This window comes from Monodon monoceros, unplaced genomic scaffold, assembly GCF_005190385.1.
Source record: "Monodon monoceros isolate NGI ecotype Baffin Bay Population unplaced genomic scaffold, NGI_Narwhal_1 Super_Scaffold_18, whole genome shotgun sequence".
NCBI lineage: Eukaryota > Metazoa > Chordata > Mammalia > Artiodactyla > Monodontidae > Monodon > Monodon monoceros.
Window position 1 is genome coordinate 48,279,253 of NW_021703774.1, and position 11,364 is coordinate 48,290,616.

Sequence of the window (11,364 nt, forward strand, 5' to 3'; positions counted from 1 at the left end):
ACAACCCCGAAGCCTCTGGAGCGCCTGGTGCTTGGATCCCTCGTTACCACACAGTCTGTGAGCGCTCCCCGCTGCTCACAATGGCTCCTCAGACTGTCATCGGTTGTTTCAAAAGCTCAAACCTCCGATGCAGAGCTTCCGCAGCTGTCTGGGCTCTTTGGGTGACTCTGACTTAGACACGACGGCAGTGGAGGTGGGGGAGACGTCAACGATGCTTACTCGGTGGCGTCCACGGGCAGAAAGGAGATCTACCGAACGTATCTCCTGATTATTCTTAGTGGCCACAGAGGAAATTGCTTTTCTAGATGTCATTCTGGTGGGAGCAGGCGAATTATTTATAGGTGGAGAGAGAGATTTTGATTTGGATTCTTTAATTTGGAAGAGAACTAACTGGATTACGGCTGGGCCTGAGCTCTGGGGAGGGTGCTAAGTATAATGGCACAGCCTTGCTGCTCTGGGCTTCCCAGGGCCTCTGATGTGAGAGCCTTGGAAGTTGTCCACATGTTAATTAAGTGGTTGATGGCCCGCGGTGGGCAGGCTGGCAGGCAAGGCCTCATCAGAGAGCTCGTGCTACTTGCAGCCAGAGGCGGGGTGACAGGGCCCTCGTGTGTTGGGTGTGATGTCTCCCGTGATGGAGATCCCTGCTGCCCGAGACACTGGGCTAAGGCTCTCCTGCCAGGTCACTTCTGAGCCTCTTGGGTTCAAGGCACTTGCCTGATGAGGATGAGGTTGGCCAGTTGTCTCAGGGGACCTTTTCTGGGGGACCATGAGACCCCCTGAGTCTGATCCTGCCTACAGGTGGGTCAGAGCCTAAAGCCTGGTTTTACAGGGTTTAGATCAGCCCTCTAAGGCTGGGAGGTCAGGCGGGAGAGGAATTGATTGGAAAGAGGCCCCTGGGAGCTGGGAGCTCTCACCAGCTCAGGTGATGATCAGTTCTCACAGCTACAATCTGTCCATCCCAACACAACCACACACAGCCCCTTTTCCTTATAATGGGCAGAATGTGCCAGACCAAGTGAACCTCTTTCTTTTCTGCCTCCCAGCTCACATCCCTTTCTGCCTCTAAAATAGGTACATGCTCTAGGGGCTGTGATTTAAGCAGGTCAAGCCCAGAAGCCTGGGAGGACACCACAGAGCCCAGCAGTCAGGCAGACACCAGGGAAGCATGGAGCAGCTGACAATGTGCTCCGACAGCACTGGCCCCGAGCCCGCTCACCCCTCCTGGTCACACACCCTCACAGTCGGGAAGCCAGGGATGTCGAAGTCTCTGCAGACTGCGGTGTTGGTCTCCTGAGCACAGTCCAGGGCGGCGAGATTCAGCGCCGGCCTCCAACCTGAAAGGACAAAAAAAAAAAGAAACGGAAAAAACCCTGAGGTAAGTAAGAGGGGCTGGCACCTCTGCCTGCTGACCTCGCCCACCGCCACCAGTGCCCACGGCACCTGCCTCCAAAGCTCTTAGGAGAAAGGTCACCCCTTCCTCAAAACACGGCCTCTGAGATAGTTGGGTTATTCTGCATTTAGCCTGTGCTTAGGACACAGTTAAATAGCACCGGTAACCCACTCAGAACAGCAAGCTGTGTCCCCCATTGTTCTGCAGTTGGGGAGGGGCACAGGGGCTGGAGGAGCTGAAGAGAGGTATGAGATGAGCCTGGCCCTCTTGGGGAAAAGCCCCTGGGATACTGCCTCTGTCTCTGCTGCCCTCTAGAGATGATCAGTTCCAGAGGGGTGAAGAGCACGCCTCAGGAGTGCTGAGTTCCCCCGTGGACCCTCGGTGAAGGCCTCTGAGGCCAGAGGTAGTGGCCAGCAGCCCAGCTTGGGTGGGTGGGACACAGGGTGGTGGGGACCAGCCCCCCGGCCAGGGGTGGAGGCAGAAGTGCAGGGGAGGAAGGCGAAGACACCTGGGATCTAGAAGCCACAGGGAAAGAAGCCCTGAGGCCAAAGTCTGGAAGATAACAGCTCCCCAGGCCGGCTGCCTGGGCACCCTGCTCCTTCATCAGGCCCCAGGCCACAAGGCCTCCCTCCGATGGAACTTACTGGCAGAGAGAACAATGGCACCGTTCTGGGCCACAGCCCCGGATCTGGGAAACAGAAAACAAACTCATCTACCGGGCAGGCCTCCTGAGCTCCAGTTCCAGGTCAGGTGCCCCGGAAGCAACTACCAAAGTGCCACACTACAGTGAGGCTGCTCCCGCCGGGATGGAGGATGTGCACGTGAAGCTGCACAGACGGTGAGCTGGCGATGCACTGGTGCCACGCCGTGTGGCACGGGGCTGTGAAGGTACGTGGCCTCAGGGCAGACCAACCCTGGGCACCAAGCAGGGGCCTGGCAGGAAAGGCGAGAACTGAGTGGAGCCCTGACCGTCAGTCCAGGTGACAGGCAACCAGGGCACGGGGTGAGCAGATGAAGAGGGGAGAGTGAACAGGGCTGCGGAGGCGATGCCGCGGGAAGGCAGGCAGGGGCCAGCGTGGGCGCGCCGGCCTGGGGCTCAGGGCTGGCTCCCCAGCACCCTCCCCAACGCGGGCGTCTCCAGGACGATGAGGGAAGGGGCAAGCCTGCCTGAGGAGTTGGGGAGGGCACACATGCTCCCCACAGGGCCCTACCCCTCCCACCTGGAGCACAGGATGGGGTGGGGGGACTTACACAGGCAGCCCACGCAGAACTCGCTAATGACAGAAGACTAATATCCAAATAACATCCCTGAGACCTGTGGCTTTGCCGGGACCTCTTACCTCGCACCAGAACCTGTCCCTTACAACATCTGAAAAACCACTACTTCCAAAGGCATCAGAGCTCCCAGAACCTTTTATGCCTAGGGTAGGAGTGTCACCCTCACTTCCACAACAGATGTATGGAAGAGTCAGGATGCCTCCCAGACACCCCTGACCCATCCCTCAAAGGAAAGGCTCTGAAGGTTCAGAGCAACTAAGCTGGTCCTTCTTGGGGTGACACGAGGCAGGGGGTCTGGCACTGTGAGGCAGGCCAGAGGCAATACCCGCTCCCTCCCCAGCCCCTCTCCCCTTCTCCTTTCTTGCCGGCAATGGACATTTGGCACTGAATCCTGGCGGGAGGGAGGGAGTGGGGATGGGGGAGTGGGGTGTGAATGGAAGTGTTCAGCAGAGACAGGTGAGCCACACACTAACATCCCCCGCTACCCCATCTCGCCAAACCCCTTCTGGGGAGCTCTCGGCTCCCCTAGCACAGGAGGGCAACAGTTTGAGCTACAAATACACGCCAACCCGAATGGCCTGCATCCTTCAGCTTTACATCTAGCTGGAAGGGCAGCCTGCTGTGGTCAGTAACCAGGGTCTGCTCCACACTGGGCTTGGCACAGCATCCCTCCTGCCCTCCCTGACACTCTGCTCTCCCCTGACCCCTCCCCCACTGTCAGCACCACGTAGGAGGGACAGAGTCAGGCAGTCCAGCCACGCGGAACCAATAATACCAACCAGCTTCCTGTCCTGTCCACCCCCAGTCCCGAGTCTCTTCCTGCCCTCCCCCATGTCTCCTCTCCCCACCCCCGGGTTCTTTACCTCTCACGTCGCCTCTGACCCACCCTCCTAGTGAGCTAGTGCAGGGTTTCTTGTCCAGATGAAATGTCTCATTTCCCTCCTGGCCAAGGTTCTAATATGCTCCATCACCAGCCTACCCAGCCACCAGTGATCTTTTCTATCCGCAGATCTATGTCACTCTCTACTCAATATTCTTTGAGGGCTCCCATTGCCTCTAGAAGAAAACTCAACAGGCATCAGGCCATTCTTAATCTGGTCCCTCCCCACCCAGCTTCCTCTTACCATTTCCCCAAATTATGCTCCAGGAACGCTGAAAGTTTTCTCCTTCCTTGAAAGCACAATGCTCATCTAGGCTATTCCCACAGCCACCTCTACCCTCCCAACAAACTCCCAGTCGTCAGGTGCAACTCAATTTGAACGGGATTTTTCCCCCCAGGAAGAGCTGCCTTCCAAGCCCAAGGCTCAGGACGCTGTTCTCGTTTCCACCACACAGTTACAAGCCTGTCCATCCCTAAATGTCTCTTCATCCTTGCATCCTCCTTGCCTAGCTTCCCCATTATCCTGCACACAGTAGGTGCTCAGTGACTATCGACTGAATGATACAACTGACCCAGTCCCGGGGCCGCTACAGGGCTGGAACATCTTCTCTCAGCCTTACCCTGTCCTCAGGTCCAGGCAGGGGGTGAGGTTAATGCCCATCACCTGTGAATGCAGGAGAAGTGAGCTGCCCAGGGATGGGGTTTTGCCCTGGATCACAGGCAGAGCACCCCAGGCCTCCTTTCTATGGCTCCTCTCCTGCCCAAGGCCCAGCAGAGGGTGGGAAGCACAGGTCACCCTGTAGGGTCATCTGGCACATTTCAGGCTTGGCTCCGGCTCTGCATCTAGGGCTTTTTTCAGGGAGACCCCCAGGAGAGGCCCAGCTGTTCTCAAAAGTACCAGCAAGTCAATTAGACCTAAGGGCAGAAGAGTGGCACTTTTGTGTCCTTCCACCAGTGAGGGCCCCTGGCAGGGGGTCTCACAAGGCCACCTGGCAGGGACCAAGGACAGCAGGCCTCAACCACTCCACTCCTCTCCTCTCCAAGAGTGCAGGCCACCATCCCTCGGGCCAGGGTTGTTGTCTGTTGCCCGCTGGGGCATGAGGCTCTGAAGGCACAGGGAGAGGAGAGGACAGAAAGCTAGTGTTCAGCGAGCGTCCACAGATTTTGTGTCCTCCAGATTTTCCCACTCCACCACCGCCATTGGAGGTGGGCACCATTTTACCCACTTTACAAACGAGGACAGAGACCAAGAGACCTCCAAGTGGTCCCAGGGCTACCAGACCCAAAACCCCACTTTTGTCCCTCTGCCTCACCAGGGTCAGGATGCTACCTTTATACTTTTGCTGTCTGCTCCAGTCACAACCTTCCCCATGAGAGAGAAAATGGTTAAGACAGTTTCCTCTTCTAGCTACATACCATTCTCTATAACGCCCAAGAGTTGGTCAATATCATAGACTCAGCCTTTACTTAGATGATAGTGGTATCAGGCATATAGAGAGTTTATCATGTGCCCAATGTATGTAGTTTAATGTGCGCAGCTACGCTATGAAGAAAGTAAGGAGGTATTTATTCATCTCTAGACTGTAAAATAGAGATCAGATAACTGTGCCCGAGGCACACAACTAATCAGTGGTGAATGTGGGATCTGAACCCAGGATCTGAGCCTCCCCGGTGGTCTCAAGAGGGCCCAGGACACAACAGAGAGCTTCTCTGTTCCCAGCCAGGAAACTCAGAGGGGACAGGGTGGGGTGGGTATTAGTAATGGGGATGGAGGCGGGAGGTGATGCCTGAGAGTTCTCAGCTCCCAGCTCCTGGACGGTCCGTTACTCCTTCTCTTTACGCCTTGATTCCCTGTACCTCCACTAAATGGAACCAGTGCCTCTTCTTACCAGCCCCAGCCTGAGGGGGAGCGGGGGGGGGGAGCCTGGGGCCGGTCAGGTGCTGGGAGAGTCCGGGCTGAGAAATGTTTCCCAGGAATATCAACGTCAATACCTTAATGAGCCATAATGACCTATAAAGCTCTGTTTTGACCCTAATCACTGCGGACCTGACTAGTCGTCATTCTAGTAACAGTACCAGGAATAGAGAGGACCCTTATCTGGGTGCTCCACTGGTAAAGCAAAGCTGCATTTACGGGAAGTGCACTGCTGTCAAAGAGGTACAGAGCTGGGTGAGAGAGGCTTTTTAAAGTGTCCGGTGACTTAATACCACAGCCTGCAGGCCTAACACCAAAAGGATTAGCAGTCTCAGTCCAGCCCTACTCTTAGGGAGAAAAAAAACTTTCCTGGTGCAATTACTGCCTTGGCAAAGTAATCTCCCCACTGACAGAGTAAATGAGCAAATGGAGCGGACGGGAGGGGAGGTAAGTGTAGGCAGCACAGCTGCGGACCCTGGGTGGCGGGAGAGGGGATGCTTTCTGGTGAGGGGGATGGGCTCCTTCTGGAGTCACAGGCGGCATACCCACCCCACTCACAAGGCCAGGAAGGGGCACAGGACCCAGAGTCACAGGGCTTGCAGACAGCTGCAACTGGTCGAAGCACCATGAGCTCCACGCGTCTCCTCTCTGGGTCTCCGTTTCCTCACCGGTCACACGAGGGCCAAGATGAAGGTGTCTCAAGTCCTTCCCAGCTCTGACAACCATGGGGTGCTGGATGGCAAAACACTCTCGCCAAGAAGCATGGCCGTGAGGCCTCTGAGTGCTAAGCAGCCTGGGCCTCTATTAAGGCAGGGGCCAGACCCACCCAAACCACAAGAGCCAGTCAGGTCAAGAGGTCAGAACGAGACCCCCGCCTGAGTCTCCAGGAGTCCTCCTGACACAGAGAGTTGGCCAGGCCTATGCCATTACCACGACATCCCTTCCTCCTTGTTGCCGGCTTCTGGGCAGCGAGGTCATGATGTGGACAAAATGCCTTCCCCGCCCCTCACACCTGGATGACACCCCAGGTCTGAGTCAAGAGGAGCCACGGCAGCCCCAGAAGACCTGGTCACTCACAGCCTCATCTGGAATCCCGTGAGGCTTGTGCCATTGGTCTGCATGAGTGTTCAGTGACCTGCTACCCTGCGCCAGGCTCTGCACTAGTAGCGCACGGGTACAAGCAGGAGAGGACGGCCCTGGGAGAGAAAAGGAGGAAACCAACACTGCTTGCTGTCACTCAACACCCACGCCTTACAAATCTCATCTCCACACTCTGCACAGGTCATTTTCCCACCTGGAGTACCCTTCCTCCTTCTCCCCGCTCTCCACCTGCCCAGGCTCTGGAGAGTCAGGAAGAGCTGGGTTCAAGAACCTCCTCCAGGGACTTCCCTGGTGGCGCAGTGGTTAAGAATCTGCCTGCCAATGCAGGGGATACAGGTTCAAGCCCTGGTCCGGGAAGATCCCACATGCCGCGGAGCAACTAAGCCCATGAGCCACAACTACTGAGCCCATGAGCCACAGCTATTGAGCCAGTGCGCCACAACTACTGAAGCCCACGTGCCTAGAGCCCATGCTCCGCAACAAGAGAAGCCACCGCAAAGAGAAGCCTGTGCATCACAACCAAGAGTAGCCCCCACTCGCCGCAACAAGAGAAAGCTTGCACACAGCAACAAAGACTCAACGCAGCCAAAAACAAATAAATAGATAAATAAATAAATTTATTAAAAAAAAAAAAAGAACCTCCTCCAGGGACTTCCCTGGTGGTCCAGTGGTTAAGACACTGTGCTTCCACTGCAGGGGGCGTGGGTTTGATCCCTGGTCTGGGAACTGAGATCCCACATGCTGCATGGTGGGGCCAAAAATAGAAAAAAATAAAATAAAAAAAGAACCCCCTCCAGCATCTGTGTAATCTTGGGCAAGTTACTTATCGGTTAAAAAAAAAAAAAAAGTTATCTGTTGCTCAGATATTTTCTCATAAAGATTATATACAACAGTGGCCTATAAAGGCCCTTAGCACAGTGCCTGACATAAGGCAAGTGTATAATAAATAACTGCTTAGATAAAGGCCTTTGGTGACCAGGCCTCTGTCACTTTCCCCTTCCCTGAATTCCCAAAACAAGAAATGACTGAGTTACGCTCTTTTGAACCTTTTCAAATACAGCTTCTTACTGGTGCCAATTTCCCTGCTGTGTGATTTACCCAATGGCAATGTAAACAATACTCTGCACACAGAGGTCACTCAACAAGTATTTGCTGATTGATTAGCCAGTGATGAGGACTGAAAGTCTAAAATGAACACAATCAATTTCCCAAACACACAGTGAGGCAGTAAGAGCTGCTCTGGAATAGAAAGTGGTGAGCCAGATCTTTAGAAACAAGCGCTCTGCCCCAGGGTAACAACTGCCCCAGAGAACCTAGCCTACAATTTACTGAAGAAATGAGCCCTGGCCAGTCAGATTAAATGCCTGAGGCCAGTTGGGCAGGGTTGCAAAATTCTTCTCTCCCCTCATGACCTTCCACAGTCTCACTGCTCCTACCCAAGGCATTCATACCAATGGCAGAGGGCAGGGGCCACAGGCCCACGGGCCCAGGGTGGTGCGAGAGCAACCCTCTGCCGGCCCACGACCAAACTTTCTCAAGGAACCTCAGAATACAGAGATGTTAAAGGGCCTCACCAGGAAACACCTCCTTGGATTGGAGTGGAAGCATTCTTTATCATTGCAGGCCAACACCAGGTTTGGCCGGCGCTCCCCCCAACATGATCTTGCTTAGGGGGCTGACACCTCCATGGTTCATGGGAGACTTCCAGTTCTCACCTGAATCTCCCATCTCCCATGGACTGTGGTTCATCTCTACGGACACCATTTTCCTTTCTGACGTTAAGTTTTGATTTGCTTTTTTTAGGGAAACTCTCACTCCATGCACTGGGGAGAAGACCCCTTTGGGAAGTGGCAACCCTCATCCAGGAGCAGGCTGGGTCAGAATCTGGATGTGCAATTCATTGGAAAACTCTGGGTTGCCAGAGGCCAAACCCATGAGTCAGCTGGAAGCTAATCTTTCTGTCCAGCACTCTCAAGATGTAAGAATCTTCTAGATTGAGTCCACCTGCGGCCATTAAGGGACTTCTATGGCCTCAAAGTGTAAACTGATGTAGGAATTTTTATGACGTTCAGGCCCACAGTGTCCCCTGAACACCTAGTGCCCCTCAGGTGTTCCAGCTCCAAGTTCAACACTCTTCCTACCTCCTGCCCTGACCAGATGTGCTGACATCACTGAAATGATGCAGTGTGAAGAGCTGCTGAGAAATGGCACATTCAAGTGATGGGAACAGAGAGGCATGCAGACAAGTGTCTGCGTGTAAACTGGAGGGAAAACGGTTCATTGGTTTTGTTTAAAAATAACTTTCCGGGCTTCCCTGGTGGCGCAGTGGTTGAGAGTCCGCCTGCCGATGCAGGGGACGCAGGTTCGTGCCCTGGTCCGGGAAGATCCCACATGCCACGGAGCGGCTGGGCCCGTGAGCCATGGCCGCTGAGCCTGCGCGTCCGGAGCCTGTGCTCCGCAACGGGAGAGGCCACAACAGTGAGAGGCCTGTGTACCGCAAAAAAAAAAAAAAACCTTTCCAAGACCATATGGCTAACAGATGATACATCTTTCCATCTAACCACTTCAGGAACCACCTTGCAAGCTGCTCAAGGGAAGAGGTGGCCTGAGTTTGAAAACCAACATCTACAAATGCACTACTCTACCGCAAAGAGTTGAGTGTATCAAGAAAACAGCACAGCAGGGGAACAACAGTTCCAGTTCTTCCCTCTCCAGGAAGAGGCCTACACCCTAAGATGCCTCATTCAGTGACCGCTGAAGGTCAGCAGCCCTGCTAGGGCCCTAGCACCACCTAGTTATCAGGAAATAACTCCATTCAGAGGCAGCAAATCAGAAGCAAACCACTACCATCACGCCATGCCAGTCCCGCCAAATACCCACTACCTGGTCTAGGCAGATGGATGACACCACAGGGATCTTTACCTGTGCAAAGGAAACTCTGAGATAATACACATCAAGTACTCACTCAGGAAGGTGTCTGACATACAATACAGTAAGCACTCAATAAATATTCATTACTATTGTTGCCATATTTACTCAGCTCCAATCTTAAGTTTTTAAAAACATTAACCTTTCTGTAATGGAGTACACCTTTAAATCTCTATAACTCTATTAGCCGTCGGTCGTCTTATCCCTCTACCCCTCCGGCTGTTAGTAAATGAATGGTGGGTCTCACAACTGACAGTCTCTTAGAATGAAGGAAATACGGTATTAGTGGTCAGGCCAATGAAGGAGAAAATGGAGCAAGGGCCAAACCCACACCAAGAGGCTGCCCTCAGTCGGGCCTCTGGGCTCACAGGTTGAAGCAGAAGGAGAAGGTGCAGAAGGAGGGGGAAAGAGAAGGATGTGGCCCAGAAGCTAAGGAGCTGGAGGCAGGTCAGGAGCGGCCGAGAAACAGCAAACAGGGAAACTCTGCCTCAAAGATACAGCTGAGAAAGGAAGTCTACGTACCAGCAGGGTCTACTAGCCAACGGGTGGGGAAAGGAAGGAGGGAGTGGGAATAGGGGCGGCGGCAGAATGAGTATCAGTTCTTTTTCTCCCCAACACTGATCCCACCGCGCAGCTGGGTAACTTGGTAGGAAGGGGTCTGCCACAAGGCTGAACTACAGGAAGCCGTAAGGTGTCAGGGAGGAGGAACAAAGGAGACCACGTCGCAGGTATGGGGGCCATAAGCCGGCAGAAGACTGACAAGGAAAGCAGAGCAGGTCTGGGGACCCAGACCGCGGGGACGGGGAGAAAACTCGGGACACCGGTCAAGGGGAAAAAGAAAGGGAGGGGCGGGAGCTAAAGATGGAGCTGAGGGCTGAGAAACTGGGGGGGAACTGGGAGGGGCAGAGAGGAAGATGGGCGGAGGTGACAGGCAGGAGGAAGCGGAGAGCGTTGAAGGGGCCTCCGTGAGGCAGGTGGCGGGGATCCGCCCGGGTGGGGTGAGGGGAGCGAGCCTCCCCCTGCACCCAGTTTCTCACCTTTGACGTCTTTGGCCAGCGCCTTCCACGTCGGGGCGAAGGCGATGCAGTGGCCGCACCAGGAGGCGAAGAACTCCACCGCCCAGGCGCTGTGGGAGCCCAGCACGGCGTCGCGCAGGGTGCCAGCCTGTAGCAGCGTCAGCGGGTCGGAGGGCGAGTAGAGCGCCGAGCGCGGGGCTGCGCCAGCGCCGCGCACCACCAGCAGCAGCGACAGCAGCAGCAGCAGCAGCGACGGCTGCGGCCCGGAGCCGCGTCCACAGCACTCCATCCTTTGTAGCTGCGCGGAGTCCACCACTGCGCACAAGTTTCGGACGACTTAGTGCCGGGCTCCTCCACCGCACCTCTTGTCTCCGTCGCGGGGAGGAGCCACGTGACCCCGCCCACCGTGGCCTGGTGCCGCCCCTTTCCCCGCCCCGCCCGCCGGCCAGTGGGCAGGAAAGCCGACGAGGGACGAAAACCGGAACCGGGCGCTGGAGTCCGGGCCCGGCTGCGAGCGCCCCCTTCGCAGTCCGCCGAGACCTCAGAGCTAGTCGGGTTCCCGCCTCGGCCCCAGGAGGCGGGGAGCACAGCCCAGGCCCCGGAGCCCCACCCCCCCCCCCCCCCGCCAAATGATAGGTGTGGGACATCCGCAGGGCAGAGTCCCGGGCCCGCGTTCCTGTCGCTACTGGGGACTCCCGGAAGTCATTTGGCTTCAAGGCCCCGTATCCAACGGGAAAAGAGTCCGTTGGAATAGATTGGACCGATTTATGCTGTTCCCAGAAAGTTCTGGGGATCCCACCAAGCGATAAGAAGTGAATTAGAAGCACGTGGGAGAGAAGGACGGGTGGTAGGACAG

The 11,364-nt window shown here is 55.4% G+C and overlaps 1 protein-coding gene across 1 annotated transcript in view; it reads right to left on the bottom strand.

Annotated features, from left to right (window-relative positions):
• QSOX1 (quiescin sulfhydryl oxidase 1) overlaps positions 1–10,869 on the bottom strand; it is a 40,606-nt gene extending 29,737 nt beyond the window's left edge. The window contains exons 1-2 of the mRNA XM_029229824.1: positions 10,530–10,869; positions 1,234–1,334 (exon numbers count right to left, since the gene is read on the bottom strand). Coding sequence (XP_029085657.1) covers positions 1,234–1,334; positions 10,530–10,797 — 369 coding nt within the window. The 5' untranslated portion in view covers positions 10,798–10,869. The remainder of the gene's footprint in view (positions 1–1,233; positions 1,335–10,529) is intronic.
• Between the last annotated feature and the right edge of the window lie 495 nt (positions 10,870–11,364).